At 61.7% G+C, this 16777-nt stretch overlaps 2 protein-coding genes and 1 long non-coding RNA gene across 5 annotated transcripts; 1 reads left to right on the top strand and 2 right to left on the bottom strand.

Annotated features, from left to right (window-relative positions):
- Positions 1 to 2376: 2376 nt before the first annotated feature.
- Positions 2377 to 7460, bottom strand: LOC120411259. The gene is made up of 2 exons (XR_005603642.1): positions 7376 to 7460; positions 2377 to 4017 (listed from the first exon to the last, which is right to left on the bottom strand). It is a non-coding gene; the product is annotated as an uncharacterized LOC120411259 (long non-coding RNA).
- On the top strand, positions 7181 to 8638 carry SMIM29 (small integral membrane protein 29). The gene is made up of 4 exons (XM_039565058.1): positions 7181 to 7640; positions 7723 to 7748; positions 7820 to 7925; positions 8195 to 8638. Exons 1-4 carry the CDS (start codon positions 7530 to 7532, stop codon positions 8255 to 8257), a joined length of 306 nt encoding a protein of 101 aa, XP_039420992.1. The 5' UTR covers positions 7181 to 7529; the 3' UTR covers positions 8258 to 8638.
- A 142-nt stretch (positions 8639 to 8780) lies between these two features.
- On the bottom strand, positions 8781 to 16460 carry HMGA1 (high mobility group AT-hook 1). 3 transcript variants are annotated; one of them, XM_039565061.1, is made up of 6 exons: positions 16349 to 16460; positions 15998 to 16120; positions 12337 to 12441; positions 11509 to 11592; positions 11058 to 11108; positions 8781 to 9023 (listed from the first exon to the last, which is right to left on the bottom strand). In XM_039565061.1, exons 3-6 carry the CDS (start codon positions 12436 to 12438, stop codon positions 9018 to 9020), a joined length of 243 nt encoding a protein of 80 aa, XP_039420995.1. In that variant the 5' UTR covers positions 12439 to 12441; positions 15998 to 16120; positions 16349 to 16460; the 3' UTR covers positions 8781 to 9017. The 3 variants fall into 3 exon arrangements, with proteins under 3 accessions (XP_039420995.1, XP_039420994.1, XP_039420993.1); XM_039565060.1 differs by lacking the exon at positions 8781 to 9023 and adding an exon at positions 9030 to 9941 and having other exon boundaries at positions 11509 to 11589; XM_039565059.1 differs by lacking the exon at positions 8781 to 9023 and adding an exon at positions 9030 to 9941 and having other exon boundaries at positions 16349 to 16459.
- Between the last annotated feature and the right edge of the window lie 317 nt (positions 16461 to 16777).

Below are 16777 nucleotides of genomic sequence, written 5' to 3'. Positions count from 1 at the left end.
TTTGGTCCCCCCATCATGGCAGATCTGCAATTCTGGTTTGGGGTATGAGTGGGGCACAGGTGAGGGGCTGCTGCTTTTCATCACCTCTGGGCCCTGGGGGTCCCTCTGCAGCTCCTTAGGGGCACAGTGATGTCACTAATGGGGTCCCTTCTTCTCTTGCTGCTTTTCATTCCTGTGGTCATTGTCCAAGGACGCCCCACTCTTGCTACACCAGTGAGGGGCAAGGGAACTCTGCACCAGTTTGGTGACTCCAGCATGGGAGCAGGAGAAAAGGAAGACACCCCTGGAATACCTGTGTGTCCAAGTGCTGCTGGATCCTTCCAGGAGGATTTGTCAGATTCCAAATCTCTCTGGTGGTCTTACCTGATGTGTAAAACTTAAGAGGCAGATGGACGTCCCTCTGCAGAGAGAGCTGAGTGTAATGAAACTCAGCAGAGCTGGAATTGTGTGGCTCTGGCTTTGGGGAGTGTCTCCCAGACAAGGATTTGTTGTTGTGGAAAAGGGATTTTGGTTCTTTGGTTATTCGCAGCTTGGAAATTGTGTGTGGCAGGAACCACAGAGCACCTGGCTGAGGTGGTTGCTGTTGGGCGGGTTTGGGTTTCAGATGTGACTTTGCTCACACTGAGGTTGTTCAAAGGCACATTTCAAAGGGAAGAACCCTTTTGCAGTTCAGAGTAAGCCCAGGTGGGGATTGGGGGATTTCCCTGCTGTGTGGTGGGTGCTGCCTGGCTGGGCCACTGCTGGGCCTGGGAGGTGCTGCCTTTTCCTGGGAGAGAAGAGTGAAAGAAGGGAGGGGTTTTACCCATTCTCCCTGAAATCTGGAATTCAGTGATGTTAAAGTACCTCTGGTGGCTTCCCAAAGATGGATTGTTTGAGTGGTTTGTTGGAACCTCAGTGTCACAGCTGTGCCTCCCCTATCTCAGGGCAGTGTTGCCAGTTCCCAGCAGCACTGGCCGAGCTGTCCACACTCAGTATGGTCAGCAGGGCCAGCACACCCTGGCTCAGAACTGCCGTGGCACTGGGAATTCTGAGCCATTGGCATTCACCTCTCCAGGTACAACATTAGGCAGAACATTCCCTGGATCTGGAGTTAACAGCCACTGTGCAAACTAAAAAGATTTTTTTTCAAATTGAAAACACATTAAACTTCGGGCTGTAAAACCCCCAAGGATCGAGGCAGTGACAGCAGGGAGGGGACACGGTGACAATCTCCTCAGGTTGGTCTGCTTCCAGCTCAGCCAGGTGGAGGTGTTCTGGGAATAAGCAGAGGAAGGGAGCAGAGCCTGAGGGCTGCACATCAGGGCCCCCCAAACTTCCTGCTGTCTGCCCTGGTGCTGGGGGCAAGGTGGGAGCTGGGTTTGGTGGGAGCTGGAATGAATGGCAGGATCAGCTTTCCCACCAGCTCTGTTCCTGTGTAGATGGATGCTGTGAGCTCTTCCCTACTCTCCTGTGGAGCACTCATTCAGCCTGAGCTGGAATGTGCCTTAAAGCAAACTCTGTAAAGGGAAAAACGAAAAGGGATTGGAATCTGCAAGTGTTGCTTTTTCCCTTGTGTGGCCACAAAGTATTCTGGCTGAAAATGTGAGTAGGGAATGTCAGGAATCCTCAGTTCCCTTCCCGGATCTAGCAGGGGCTTTGGGCCTTTGCCTCAGCTTTTCCATGCAGAAGCTGTGTTCAGCATTCCGCAGCACACGGGTCACTCCCGGAGAATGAAATCCTGGAGGCTGCACAGGTCCAACAAGTAACACTTGTACAAGAGCTGTAGGTTTCCTGCCTGTTCTCTCTGTTTTATCCCAAATGTTTGTGCTTTCACACAGCCAGATGCAGCATCCCTCCCTGTGCAGAGCATGGGGGGGGGGACACTGGGCGTTGGGGAGGGGTTGGTTTGGGGTTGGACCCCCCCAAGGGGAGCCTGTGGCTGGTGCTGGGGGAGGATTGGAGCTGTATCTTCAGCCAAACCTGCCCCAAGCAGTGACAGGGTTGCAGTGTGAGGAGCTTTTCCCTCTGGGTGACGCAGTGCCTGCTCTGGTCTTGCTCCCAGGCTGGGTTTCCCCTCCTGGCTCCATTCTCCTGCTCAGTAATGGCATCATCTGGTGGCTGCAGCCCTGCAGGGATGTGGTGACCTCATGGCTTGAGTGCCCCTCAGCTGGTCCCTGAGCTCCTGACACACACACACAGGGCGTGATCCTCATTTTCCTAACCTTGGAATGAACTAACCCAGCTGCTCTGGGCTGCCGAGATCCTGGAGTGCTATGCTGGGGGTGGTGTCAGGGGGTCTGTGCATAACAAAGGTGTAGCTGGTGAAAAAGAAACTGAACTGGACTGAAGTTTTATTTAAGAGATTTATAAATCTCTCTTTGGTGCTAGTCCATAGGGTTTTTTCTTTTCTTTCTTTTTTTTTTTTTTGGGAAGATGGGAATTTTGATGTTATACTTGATGAATCGGCTCTAGAATTGCCTCAGAAATGAACCTGGGGAGGTGTGAGAGTGTTTGTTCAATTTCCTGTGTGTCCTATTTTATATTTATTAAATCAGAAAATCTGGAATGATCACTTTGCCTTTGCTGCTCAGTCCTTCCATGAGCTCTGTGTACATGGGGGGTTCCTGGCAGCCCCCCCAAATCAGGAGAACGGGGCCCCAGACCCTGGTTGAGGGATGAATGACCAGGGTCCATTGTCCAGCATCCTGTCCGTGGGTGTGTTTGCCTGAGGCTTCTCCATTCCTCCCCAAAACAAGGAATCTCCATGGTTGGTCAGAGCTGTAGGGCTTTGACTGTTTCTGGTTTGTGTCTGAGCTGGTACCTTTGACCTCACCCCCACAACTGAGGGTGGAACTGACCCAGGTGCAAGGGAAAACGAGTTCGGAGCCCTTCCAGGTACTGATCCAAGTCATCGAAATGTCCAGCCTGGGGTGGGGGCCGATGGCAACCACAGAGCCTGGTGAGGGATCCCTGGGTGCTGTGGTCCATGCGATGGTGGGGTCAGCTGGGATGTGGTGGGGTCAGCTGGGATGTGCTGGGGTCAGCTGGGATGTCTCATGGAGGTTCTTGTGCCACTCCTGCCACTTGGCTTTCCCAGGGAAGTGTCAGCAAGTTTGCAGAAGGAAAACTGATGGAGAGAACAAACTTGCTGTTTTATTAGGATTTAAAAAGGCCTGATATTTTCAGTAATTTTCATAAGTTGCAAGTGAAATACTCAATTCTCTGTGAATTCAAGATGGTTTTGTACTTGTAATTCCTATAATCTGTTTGGGTTTATTTTCTTGGCTGCAGATCTCTGTTCCTCCCTCCAGCACTTGGTGTTTCTAATCTCCTGGTGAACTTCGCATGGGAGGGTTACAACAAATTAAATAGTTGGCAGAAACACTTTGCAACAGCAAAGGCCCTTTGGAAATGGAGCATTGCAATAGATGCTCTTTTCTCTTTCTCACCGATGTGTTCTTACACCACCTTTGTTCAAAGTCACACGTGTGAAGTAGAAAACACGTTCTGTTTCCTTTGGGGATCCATCTCAGTTGGAACCTCTGGATAATGCAGATGTTCTCCTGCTCGGTCCTGGCTGGCAGGTGCAGGACATCCCATGTGATTCTGACCTTTCATCCACAGTGTCTCCAGAAAGGCCGGAGGGCTCTCCTTGTGTGGAGCCGGGTGGTGCGGCGGGGTCCTGTCACGAGGGGTTTCCTCTTTTGAGTTGTGTGCAAGGGGGAGGCTGTCACTGTCTTTAAAAGAGTGAAAAACTGAAAAAATTAAATTGGTGGATGCCAGTTTGCCGAGAGTGTGGGCTGTAATCTAGTGCCAACCAATAAACACGCCAGTATTTCACACGGCTCTGCCTCCTGCCTGGTCTCTTTGTCCCAGCTCTGGTCCCTTCGTACATGAACTCAGAGATTGGGCAACAGTGTCACCCAAGGAGAAAGCCCTCCCTGCAGTGGCCTGGGACAGTCACAGCCTGGAAGAGGAACTGGACAGATGTCACCAACAGCCTGGTGTTGAGATGGGTTCGCTGATGGGGCAGGCACCCTGCAATAAAAGGGGCATTTTAAGGAGAGAGCCTCGTGGAGCCTCTGAATGTGCTTCCAACTATTTCACAAAATCCTTCCTGAGAGCTCTTCCCGTGGGAGTAGCCCCTTGCTGTGTGAGAGGCCGGGAGGAGCCCGCACGGAGAGCACCAGCACCCCAGGCCATGCGTGGTGCCGCTGGCACTGCCAGCCCGGCCACAGAAAGGTGAGCTCCCGCACTTCCCTGCCAAGCAAACGTGTCCTGGTGTGGAGACCCATCCCTAAGCGAGCCTTTGCACATTCCTTTTGGGATCTGGATGTGACCAGGCTCCTCCTGCAGAAAACACGGGGGCTGGCGCACAAGAGCCTCGTGTTGCAGCTGTGGTGCGGAGCCCAGGGCAGAATTAATCTGTGCTGACGGCGGCGTTAATGCCTGAGCGGGCGAGCGGCGAGGCAGAGCCGGGGCGGCTGTGCCCCCGCGGGGACGGCGGCACCCGGCCCCCACCCCGGCATTTCTGGCCGAATGAGCAGCCGGAGGGATGCGCTGGCTGGAAATCCGGCCACTTGCTCTCAGCTGCTTAAACGGGAGCTTAGCAGCTCAGCAAAGCTGTCCCCAGTTATGTGCTGGGGGCCAAGCAGTGCAGGGGAGGGGGCTGATGTCTCACAGAGGGGTTTGGGGAAGAAATAGATACCCCGTGTTGCTATTCCAGCTTTGCCCCCCTGGCTGACGCCCCTTCCACCCTGATCACAAAGGTTTCTTGTCCCCAGGATGGGTGACAATGCTGCCTTCAGCCCCCCCGACATCCTCCCCCACACCAGGGTAAGCAAGGGGGAGATTTCTCCAGGGATGAGCAGGTCCTGCGCTGCCCCAGCCTTGACTCCCCTTTTTCCCTCATCTGGATGCTCTGGGAAGCAGTGGATTGGGAAAAAGATGTTCACGTGGGAGCTGGGGATGCTGCAGGTGTCCTGGACTGGCTCTGGCCATGTGGAGGGGCTTGGTGCCCCTGGTCTGCTCCCAAGGATGCTGCTTCCCCTGGACCACGCATGCTCCTCCTGGCCATGTGCTTCCACTCGCTCATGCTCTCCAAGGAGCTTTCCTAGAAATTGATGGATTTATTTTTAGCCATGGCACAGCAGGGTTCAGCTGGGAGGGGATGGGCAGCGGTGGATGGTGGCAGCATGGAAGGCCCCTGAAGTGTCAGTGCTGGGCTGGGGGGCTGGGGGTCCTGTCCCACTCTGTGGTTCCCCCATTGCAGTGGTGAACAGGGGGCTGGGGCTGGTTTGGGAAGGGTGCCTGGGGCAGGGTGAGTCAACACAGACAATGAGACCAGTGCCACTGCTGGAGAGAGTGGGGTCAGTGTGGGCTAGTGGGGCCAGCGGGACCCCTGGGGACAACAGGACACTGGGAACAGCAGCTGTCAGCCACTCTCAGGACAGCTGGTGCCCTTTTCTGGGCTGGAGAGGAGAAAATAACCCTGCATGGGCTGGGCAGGGGGTGAGGGCAGCAGTGCAGGGACTGGTACAGGCAGTGGTTTAGGCAGTGGTATGGGCAGTGGTATAGGCAGGGTACAGGCAGAGGTGGAGGCAGGGTACAGGCAGGGGTATGGGCAGGGTGCAGGCAGCAGTGCAGGCAGGGGTATGGGCAGGGTACAGGCAGGGGTGCAGGCAGGGTACAGGCAGGGGTGCAGGCAGGGTGCAGGCAGGGTACAGGCAGGGGTGCAGGCAGGGGTGCAAGCAGGGTACAGGCAGGGTGCAGGCAGGGGTGCAGGCAGGGTACAGGCAGGGTACAGGCAGGGTACAGGCAGGGGGTGCAGGCAGGGGTGCAGGCAGGGTGCAGGCAGGGGTGCAGGCAGGGTGCAGGCAGGGTACAGGCAGGGGTGCAGGCAGGGTACAGGCAGGGGTGCAGGCAGGGTGCAGGCAGGGGTGCAGGCAGGGGTGCAGGCAGGGGTGCAGGCAGGGTACAGGCAGGGTGCAGGCAGGGTGCAGGCAGGGTACAGGCAGGGGTGCAGGCAGGGGTGCAGGCAGGGGTGCAGGCAGGGTACAGGCAGGGTGCAGGCAGGCGTATGGGCAGGGTGCAGGCAGGGTGCAGGCAGGGTGAAACCATCTGTGCCATGGGCAAGTTCATCCCAGAGGCTGCAGACCAGGAGCTGCTCTTCCCCACCAGCTCAGGAGGCTCTGGAGTGGCTGAGCCCTGGCCCGCTGCCAGTCCGGGGGCTGTGTCCCCCCAACTCTGCCATGTCTAGGCTCCTCGTTCACCTCATTCCTCTTGATGACTGTTTTTTGTAGCTGTTGGGAAGTGCAGCAGGACCCGATGCTCCCTGGTGTCCCCCGCTCCTGCCTGACCCACTTAGCGGGACCATCTGGTCCCTGTGGGCAAAGCGGATTAGCCCTGTGGCCAGGATCAGGGCTGGGGCTCTGCCAGCACCGTGGGTGACACCGCTGGCACCATCGCAGCCCCTGGGTCCAGCCTGGGGGAGAGCGGCCACAGCAGGAGCCCCTGGCCAGGGACCCACAGCAGCCCCCGATGTGGATGACCCTGCCCGTGTTCCTGGCACCCCTGGGAGCCCCGCCAGCCCCAGCCCCGCGGGTCGGTTGTCTCACACCACACCACACCTGCATCTCCATCCCTCCGTCCATCCGTCCATCCATCCATGCATCCCCTCTGTCTCTTCTCCCGCCCACACCCCCAGCTGTGCACTCACCTGGCCAGATGTGCAACTCCCCCCTCCCTCCCTCCATCTGCCCGCCCACCGCTCTGCTCGCCTTTCCTTGTGCCCCCCCTCCAGGGGTCTTTTCTTCTTTTTACCCGTTTTTTCCCCCGTTTTTTCCCTTCCTCCCTCTGCCGGTCCCTCGTTATTCCGTTTTCCCCGCGTTTCTTCGCCCTTTTCCCTTTTCTCCCCTCACGCGTTTCCCGCCCCGTCTTTGCTGCCCCCTGCCGGCCGCGCTCCGCCACCACCCCCGCCCCAAGCCCCGCCCCCTCGCCCCGCCCCCTTCTGCGCGCGCTCGGCCCCGCCCCGCGCTTGTCACGCGCCGCATGGGTTCCGGGTGCGGGCGGCGCGCGCAGGTGGGCGGGGCGAGGCGTGGCGCGCGCGGGGATCCCCGGAGTGGGGGGGCGGGGGGGGAGGGGAGAGCCCGGGGGATCCCGAACTGGACGAGGGGGAAGAGGGGGGGAATTGGGGTGGGGGTCGGCGGTCCGGGGTGTCCCGGGCAGAGCCCAGTGCGGGGGTCCCGCCGGATCTCCCGCTGGTGGAGGCGGAGCCCCCCCCAGCCCCAGCTCTGCAGGAAGGGGGGTGCGGGGTGAGCCCCTCCAGGGGTGTTGTTACCGGGCGGGGGATCATTACCGGGTATTGGTTATTACCGGGCGGGATGTGGGTTATTACCTGAGCGCTGGTCATTCCCGGACGGTGAATTCCCGGGGTGGGAGGGTCATTCCCGGACAGGGGGTCATTCCCAAGGCCGGCTGTGGGTTGCAGGGCTCCCGTCCGTGGGGCCGGACACGCGCGTCCCCATGCGGGCAGGAGCCGGCGCTGGGCCATGAGCAACACCACGGCCCCCACGGCCCCGGGCGCGGCCGGCGACTCGCTGGTGGGCTCCGTGCTGGGGCCCTTCCTCCTCCTCACCCTCCTCGGCGCCCTCCTGGCCGCGGTGAGTGGGTGGGCGGGCGGGGGGGACCGGGGGGCACCGAGCCCAGCGCCGAGCCCCGCGCCGCTGACGCCTTTCCCCGCAGGTGATGTACGTCAAGAAGAAGCGCAGGTGAGCGGGGGCCGCGGGGCTGGGGGCCTTGGCGGGCTGCGGGGTCAGCGCTCACCACCGACCCCCGCCAGGTCCGACCGGCTGCGGCACCGGCTGCTGCCCATGTACAGCTACGACCCGGCTGAGGAGCCGCCCGAGTCGGAGCAGGAGCTGCTGGTGGAGGCTGAGGAGGCTCAGGTGGGTCGCTGTGGTGGGAGTTGGCATTTTTCCCGTTTTTCCATAAAAAACTGAAGCAACAGCAAGTGAGGTGCCTGTCCCGAGGGGAGCTGTGGGAATCGTGGAATCATTAAGGCTGGGAAAGACCTCCAAGAACGTTGAGTCAGGCCTGGAAGGAGTCAGGCTTTGGGTGTAATCCAGAGGTTTTTGGGAGGGTTGGGTTGCAGGGGCGGTGCCTCCCCCACCCGCCGTGATGCCCTGGGCTGCAGGTGTGCCCCTCTGTGTTGCAGGTGGTGCCCGCCTGGGGGGGACCCTCGCCCCCTCGGCCCCCGCGCAGGGACTGGAGGGCCTGACGCTGCCTGGAGCACCGGGACCGGATCCTGCCCGCGGGAGGGAAGGGAGGACACTGTCAGCACTGAACAGGCACGATGTGCCCGCGGTGGTGCCACGATGCCACAGCCGCTGCCCCCACATCTGAGCACTGACCCGGATGGGACATCTCCCACCTCAGTGCCTGGTTTTGCCATTTTTCTTTTTTTGCTTGAACTGCTCCAGCAGCCCCTTGGAAAGCTCCGGGAGGGCCCACTGGGGCTGGCAGACTGGCAGAGAGCAGCAGGCTGTGCCGGGATGGGATGCCTGGGGGAAAATGGGGTAAATAAACGTGTCTCTGCCTTGGCCCCGAGGCTCCGTGTGGGGCTGGGGGTTCCCGGCCTCGGGCGGGAGTTTGGGGGACAGCAGGGCTTTGCCTGTTTGTGTTTCCATCAGCAGCTCATCTCCGTGGATGGCTGGTGGCTGCCACCAGCACAGATGTCCCTGTGGAGGAGATGGCCTGGGAGCAGCCACTCCTGCCCCACCCAGCCAGGACAGAGGCGTCACAAACATCCATAAAATGTTTTATTCAAGTAACTGCAAATAGGAACCCAAAAGGTCGTTAACAGTGAACCAAAAAAAAACCCCAAACCAAACCCCGATTCTCTCCTGCCGGGGCCGCCTGGCACCGACCTCCGGTCCCGCTGCAGCCGTCGTGCCGGGGCAGAGGGGCGGGGGGAGCATCCCATGGTCCCCCCTCCCCTCTCCCCTGCCAGCCTCGATCCCTTGAAGCAGCAGAGCAAACTAGACCTCAAAATTTAAAAAAAAAAAAAGAAAAATGAAGCCCAAAAAAAAGGGGAGGGAGAAAAAAAAAACACCCCACGGCCCCCAGCAACACCCCGAAAACAGGAACCACCGAGCCCACGGTGCCCCGGCAGCGCAGCAGCACATCTGTGAGTTCAGAGAGTGGAACTTAAATATCCAGAGGTAGTTGTGAATGAAAGGAAAAAAAGTACTAAAAAAAAATATATATATATACCAGAACCTATGAGGAAAGGGCTGCCCAGAGCCAGCCCTGCTCGGGCACCCCTGGGGACTGGCACCCTCGGGGACTGGCACCCCAGGGATGGGCACCGGGCCCCGGCAGCGCCGCGGGAGCTGCTCCCGCACACAGTGCAGTCACCCCGGACTGGGGGGACAAGCGGGGTTGCCCAGGGTAGCAGCAGGCCAGAGCAAAGGTCTAATGCATTTGGGGGGGGTCTCACATTCACTGCCCCCCCATCTCTTCCCTGCAGAGGCCCCAGGGCAGAGCCCAGTGCTGGGGGGGGGCAGCCAGCACCCACTTTGGCGGGGCGAGATCACTGCATGGGGGGCAGCGAAGGTGGGGGGTGCCAGCCCCGGCTCTCTGCCACGACCCCCCTTTCCAGTGGGGCTACCCTGAACCCCGGGGCTGGGGAGGGGGAGCTGGGCCAGGTGCCCCTCCCGGGCGGGGGCTGCGGGGACCGCCCGGGTTGGGCCATTTTCCAGTGCTGCCGTTGTCTGAGGGTGAGGAGGGAGCGGAGGAGGGAGGAGGAGGAGGAAGCCAGGGCGGCACCGTGGGTCTCTCCCCGTCCCTCTCCCCCGGCCGCCGCGGGGCTGTCGGGCGATGAGGTAGCGCCGGTTCGGGAGGTGTCACTGCTCCTCCTCGGATGACTCCTGGGAAATGTTCACCTCCTCCTCGTCCTGCTGCTGCAAGGCAAGGGAGCGTGGCCGGGGGCGTCAGGGAGTGCAGCCCCACTCCACTGCCCCTGGACGAAGGGCTGACCAGGCACATCGCACCCCTTGTGCGACGAGGCAAACTGAGGCACGGCACCCTCCTGGATTAAAGGACTGGCCCTGGCTCCAGCTTGGGGATTAAATCCCAGGTGAGAAGCCCTCCGGGTGGGCTCGCAGTGAGGAGGGGAGACCACACACCCTGGGTGCGCAGCACCTCTGAGTGCGGGTCCGCGGTCCCTAGTGGCCACCGGGGGGTGGTGGCAGCCTGTCCGTGTCCAGCCCCGGGTGTCCCTGTCCAGCCCCCACGCCGGGGTGGGCGGCCGTGACCCCGCACGCGGCGGTGACTCAGGGCTGAGTGAGCCTGAGTCACACCGGCCCCCGCTTCCTCCCGCTTCATTCACAAAAACGCCACCGCGCCTGCCAGAGCGGGACATCGTGTCCCCGGCACGGCCCCGCTGGCACAGGACAGGCTCCTCCCACACCCACCCCCCGCCCCCCGCCGCTGGCTGCCCGCCCTGGGTCCCCAAACAACCCCTGGCACTGTGGCTCCGGCACAGGAGACCCCAGGACGCGAGCCCGGGTTTGCAGCACCGGCTGGTCTCAACCCCTCGGCTCCGCAAGGAATTTCAGTGGGAAAAGGAGGAGCAAAATCTGGGACAGGCAGGGAAGGGAGATGAAACCGCCCGGGTACCTGGCACACGCCTGAGCTGCGAACTGAGGGGGAAAGGAGAAAAAAATGGAATGGGGGAGGGAAAGCTCAGGGAAGAGAGGGGGCGGCTGCGCCCGCAGGCTGCAGGAGCGCCGTGCAGGGACCCGGGCAGGCTGTGCCAGCGTGTCCCCAGGGCAGGACCAGCCACCCAACGCCGCTCTTGGGCCCACTGGGAGATGGGGGGGCCAGGACTCCTCAGACCCCCAGCCCTCAGGAGTTCAGAGCCCACCCAGTGCCGTGTCCTACTCGCTCAACTGTTCTGTGCTCCTACAACCCGACAACATCCACCCTGCACTGATGGGGCTCTCTGGGGAGCTGCTGCACCCCTGAAGTGCCCAGTGCCCTGCCAGGGTGGATGGGGAAGGGAAAAGCCCGCTTACCGATTTTTTGGGTCGCCCTCGAGGTTTCCTCCCTGGTGTGACTGCAGCTTTCTGAGCCAGGACAGCAAAAAAAGGCATTTTGGTCAGGCTGTCCCCAGGATGCTGGTGGGGGTGGGTGGTGATCCCCTTCCTCCCACCCGTGACTGCCGGATTCATCACCCCAGTGGCATCTCCTGGGGTGCTGCTGCCAGCCCCCCGACCCCCCGGCCCCGGGATGCCCCGTGAGTCACGAGGTGGTACAGGATGTGAGTCGCGTGTTTTGCAAACAGGTTTATCTCGGGTGTCCTGGTGCTGACACACACGGCCTGTGACTCCCCCCACCCTCCCTGGGCCAGATTCCCCCCCATCCCCACCTCTGAGACAGATCTGCCCGGAATTGTCCATAATTGAGCTCAAACCGGACCTGTGGTACCAGCACCCAGCTGCAGCAGCCCCATCCCCGGGTACCTACCCTGCCCTTTGGGGTGGCCTTGTTTTTACTGCCCTTCGGCCGTCCACGGGGTCTCTTGGGGGTCGGGGCCTCACTGGGCTCCTGCTGGAGGGAGAGCAGAGGGGGTTGCATGCCCAGGGTGGCTTCCAGTGCACCCCGGGATGCTCCAGCCTGGGAGTCCCATTGTCCCCAGCAGACCCTGCCAGGGCAGAGATGCTCTTGCATGTGGTACTGGGAGCACTGGTCACACTGGGATTGGCGGTCAGACGCCAGGCACAGGCTCCTGTGTGTCCTTCAGCCGGGCATACGTGACCTTTTCCACCCCCAGCATCACCCACTCAGCTCAGCTGGACGGTCCCCACAGCCCTTCAGCCCAGACCCCGCTTGCTGCTGGTGCCGCAGCAGAGGAAGTGTCAGGGAAGCCACAAATCACCTTTTCTGCAGGAAAACGATGTGCACAAGCCCCACCTGCCTCGGGGGGGCTGAGCGGGGTTTGGTACTATAAAGGCTCCAGCAGCATCTTATCTCTCTGAGCAGCTTTTGCTAATGGGGCTTTAATTAGCCCGTCTGCAAAGGCGGGTTCAGCAGGGCCTGGGGAGGGGCAGCAGAGCCCCCAGCCGGGACCAGGAGTTCTGGGGTGCTGCAGAGCTGGGAGGGCTCTGGAGCCCCCCAGGAGGGTCTTGCTGCTGGTGAGCCTGGGAAGGCCCTGCCCAAAGGGGTAACGGGGCTGCACTGGGGGTGTCCCCAGCCTAGGGGTGTAGGTGTGGGGGGGTTTCCTACTGCCCCATACCCTGGGGGTGTCCAGCCCCCCCTTCCTCACAGCTGCCCAGCCCTTCCTTCCCCGCGTACCTGCGGCTTCTTCCTGGGCCGCCCTCGGCCCCTCTTCTCTGACACGTCTTTCTCCCCTTTGGAGGCCAGGGGCTGGCTGGATTTGGCACTGGATTCACTCATCGTCTGTCCCAGCAGCAGTGAAGAGGAGTAGGAGAGAGGAAGGTCAGTCAGCCACGGCTCTGGCTCCCCATGCCACCCCCTAGCCCTCACCCTGGGGCAGGGGAGATGCCCCCTGGATCCTCCTGGCACTGGCTGGGGAGCAAAATGCACTGGCTGCAGGGCAGTGCCCCAAGCCCATGGCACGGCCACCCTGCGGAACCAGGCAGTGCCCAGTGCTCAGGCAGCTCCCGGGGTCCCCCCAGGCGTTTGGGGAGCAGCAGCTTGGCCAGCCCGTCCTGCAGAGCCCAGCCCCTTTCCTCAGAAAGAGGAGAGTGGCTCCTGATTTAATCTGAAATCCCAGATGCTGGCACTGGTGAGTTGAGACAGGGTGAGTGGTGGCACTGGGGACCTTGGGTGTCCCCAGGGGGGTGCCAGGGCCCTGGAGCAGGGTTCAGGGTCCCACAGTCCTGCTCTCCACCCCACCCTCTGCACTGCTGCACCCAGGGTGGGTGCTGCACCCCTGCTCCAGTCCGGCCACCTCGCTGGGATTAGGGACAGGCACTGCCTTGCACTTGACCGGGGGACACTGCGTTGTCACCTCCCCTGTGCACGTCCCAAAGGGCTGGGCAGCTCTCCCTTGCCCTTGGAGCAATCACACAAAGGAAAAAGCTCCATCTTCCCCTCTCCACCTCGCAGCTTCCCAGGGGCACAGGGAAAACCTGCTTTTCCAGAGCCGTGGGGGTGGCTCCATGCCCGGCTCCCAGCCCAGGAGGCGAGAGGAAGGGTGGGAAGGGGCAGGATTGCAGCCACAGCTCTGGTGCTTGCTGGTGACCCCACATGGGGCCGGGTGACCGTGGCCATGCTGGGGACACCTGCCCAGAGTGGCGATGTGAGGCTTCCCAGCAGGAACAGAGGCAGGTCCGAGGCTGTGTGCCCGGTCTGTGTGTGCTGATGGAGGCACCCTCCTACCTCTGAGGTGATAATGCTCAGTTTTGAGGAACTGGTCCCTATTTGATGGTGTTGGAGCAGCCGAGGGGGGGCAGAGGGTGCTGAGCCCGCTGGGACACTGAGCCTCACTGGGGAGGGTGTGGGCAGGACATGCAGCCTGAGGAGCCACACTCAGACCTCTGAGCCTTTTCAAAAAACAGGCGTCAGCTCCTGCTCCCCTCTGGAAGTGACTCATGAGTGCAGAACAACAACAACAAAAACCACCCTCGGAGTCTTTTTTTTTTTTTTTTTTTTTTTTGGGAGACAGAAACCATGCCGTAGTGTAAACACCCCGAAAATATTACTCACAGCATCCCAGAGCCCTTCAAGGAGTCTCTTAGGAGAAAAAAGAAGCATGGTTTAGATTTAGGCCAGCAAAGGGCCGGCTGCTGGTCGGCCTGGGATGGGGTTTTGTCTCTTTTTAAGTCAATCTCTGTCAGAGGCAGCACAGCCTCGAGCTGCTCTGTGCCCCCTCCTGCAGCTGGAAACAGATGGGCCCAGCATGGCCCCCACCCTGCTGTGCTCTCCTCCCTCCAGAGGAGGGACCAGGCCCCACACAGCAGCTCCAGCTGGGAATGCCAAGGGAACCCTCCATGGCACGGGGGTGCCACTGGGTCCTCCCCCCGCCCCCCCGAAAGCAGCAGCTGCTGCGAAGTTGGTGCTGGGGAAAGCACGTGCACATCCCACCCATCCCTCTTCATCCCACCCATCCATTCCTCCTCATCCCACCCATCCATCCTGCCCATCCCGCCCTTCCCTCCAGCACCTCAGAGCCCTCCCCAGGCGCTCCAGAGCTGAGGGGGCTCCGTGCCGTGCCCTGCTCTGGCAGAGGGGGCTGGGAGGAGGATACTGGAAATGGGGGATGCTTCTCTCCAAGCCCAGCACCTTCCCAGCCAACACCCTGCTCCCGAGAGCAGCCCCAGCTCCTTGCAATGCCCCAGGCTCGGCAGCACCTGCCAGGCCCGGGGTGTGCTCCGAGCCTGTGGGACGATGCTGGGCACATGGCGGGAGCAGCTCCGGCCCTGCTCACACGCATCAGAGCCATGGAGGGAGGGAGGGAGGGAGCAGCTGGGTTGCCATGGAGGAGAGGAAGCAGCTGAGGGAGAAACCTTTCCAGGCAGGGAGGAATCAGTGGGGGACGCGGGCAGGGGCTGCCGGGCTCCCCGCGGCCGGGGGGGGAACATCTCTGCACGGTTTGGAGGTGGAGGGGCCACATCTGCCTCTCGATTGATGGAGCTGGGGGAAGGAAACCTGCTCCCCTCTCCATCCCTATGGATGCTGAGCCACCGGGCTCTCCTCCCCCAGCCCCATTGCTCCCTCTGCTCCACAGCATGAGCTGGGCCGTCGTCAAGCAGCCACCTCTGGGTTGCACAAGGGCCAACCTGTCCCCTCGGAGCGATGCTCCCGGCTGCTCCTGGGCCTGGTCCTGCCTTCCCAGCCGCCTGCACTGGCTTAGGCTGCTCCGTGCAGATAACCCCATAAATCCCCCGCTCCTGCCACCTACTCTTAGATTAAACAAACTGGCCCAGGAGAAGCGGGGAGACAGGCGGGGGCTTAGATCTTACAAAAAAAAAAAAAAAAAAAAACCAAAAACCAAAAACAAACAAAAAAAAATCTCTTCACGCCCAGAAAATCCAGCCTGATGGCAGCTGGAGAAGGATCCCAGCCGCACCTCCTGGCAGAGGGATGGGGAAGGAGGAGGGGAAGGAATCGTGGAGCAGAAGTTGAAGAGCCTGTTGGGCAGGGGTGCGGGCCGGGAGGGATGTGCGGGCTCCTCCTCAGCACAGACCCGCCATGGGGCTGCTCTGAACGGCCCCCCGGGGCTGCCATTGAGGAAAGTCCCCCCCTTCCTTCCTGGGATGCATAATAAAAGGAAGTGATAAAGGAAAGGAAGGAGGGAGGTGGAGGAGAAAGAAAAGAGGCAGGAAGGGCACCATCAGGGCTTTGTGAAGCCCCTGTCCTGGGGGGGGGGGGGGTAATAAAACCCCTCGTGGAGCCAGCGCTGCTGGCGGGGTGCGGGGCTGGCGGGGTGCGGGGGCACCATCCGGGGGGCAGCTGAGCCCCAGCACCGCAACTTCGCCCCGACCCGCGTGTGCGCATTCCCCGTGAGCCGGGCTTGGCCTCGCACCGGCCCCACGCACCTCACGCCGCCCCAGCCCCACGCCCGGGTCCCGCTCCCACGCCCGTGCACCGGCCGCGGCCCCACGCACCTTGCACGGTCCCGGCCCCGCGGGCTGTCCCAGGGCTGTCCCGGGGCCGTGCGGGCCCCCGGGCGCCGTGCGGGGCGTTTGCATCACCCGCAACCGAGTAAGTGGAGCAAAGTCGCTCGGCGGTGGGAGCAGCGGCACCAGGGACCCCCGCCCGGCCCCCCCCCCCCCCGCCCCCCGCTCCGCCGCGGCCCGCCAGGTGCATCACCCTGCTATTAACAATAATTAATACCAATAATAAAGCGAGGCACCGCGAGCCGCGCGCACCCGCGTCCCTGCAAACCCCGACACCCCGGGGCCGACCGTGCCCCGCATGCGGCGAGGGCGAGCAGAGCCCCGGCCCCCCGCGCCCCCCGCAGCAGAAAGAAGAGGAAGGTGGCACTCACAGTCAGCTTGATCCCGGAGCCGGGTGTTCGGGGTGGGTTTTGGGGGCGGTTTGATGGTTTTGTTTTTCCCGGCGGGTCTGTGTGGCGGAGCGAAGGGACCCCCCGCCCGCGGCGACTGCGGATCTGCAAGGAGAAGAGAGAGGCTGCGGCTCAGCCCCGCATCCCCGGCCCCGCCAGGCCCCGCGTATTTATATAAATAATAAAGAGAGAGGAAAAAAAATTGCTCCAGGAGGAAGGAAGCTGGGTCAAAATCATTTGCAGGGAACGAGAGGAAAAAAAAAAAGGGGGAGGGGGGGGAAAGGAGGGGAGAGGGGGGGAAAAAAAAAAACCGGAGCGAGCTCCTAGCCTTACTGGAGGGGATCCAGCTGCTAAAAATAGCAAAATCACACTCGAAATTAAATAAGGGCAAACAGGCGAAGGGAGCTCCCAGCGCCGGCGGAGCGGGGGAGGCGGAGCCGGGGCCGCATCACGGCGGGGGCGGCGCGGGGCGGCGCGGCCGGGAGCGATAGGGCCGTTCAAAGGGCTGCGGCGGCGGCTGCGCCCCGGCCCTGCCCGGCGGAGGGTCCCCGGGGGTGGATGGAGGGTCCCTCGGGAGGCTGGAGGCAGCGCCGGGGTGGATTGAGCCACCCTCGTCCTCCCGCCCCGGGAATGCTCCCGGCTGCGGCCGTGCGGTGGGCGCGGCTACCCCCGGCTGGGTGACCCCGCGATGGGTGACCCCCCCAAGGCAACAGCCGCGGCTCTCCCCTCTCTGTATTTTGAGCTGGCGTGGGGGATTTGGTG

This window comes from Corvus cornix, chromosome 26 (assembly GCF_000738735.6).
Source record: "Corvus cornix cornix isolate S_Up_H32 chromosome 26, ASM73873v5, whole genome shotgun sequence".
Lineage (NCBI taxonomy): Eukaryota > Metazoa > Chordata > Aves > Passeriformes > Corvidae > Corvus > Corvus cornix.
This window is presented reverse-complemented; position numbering and strand designations above follow the sequence as displayed.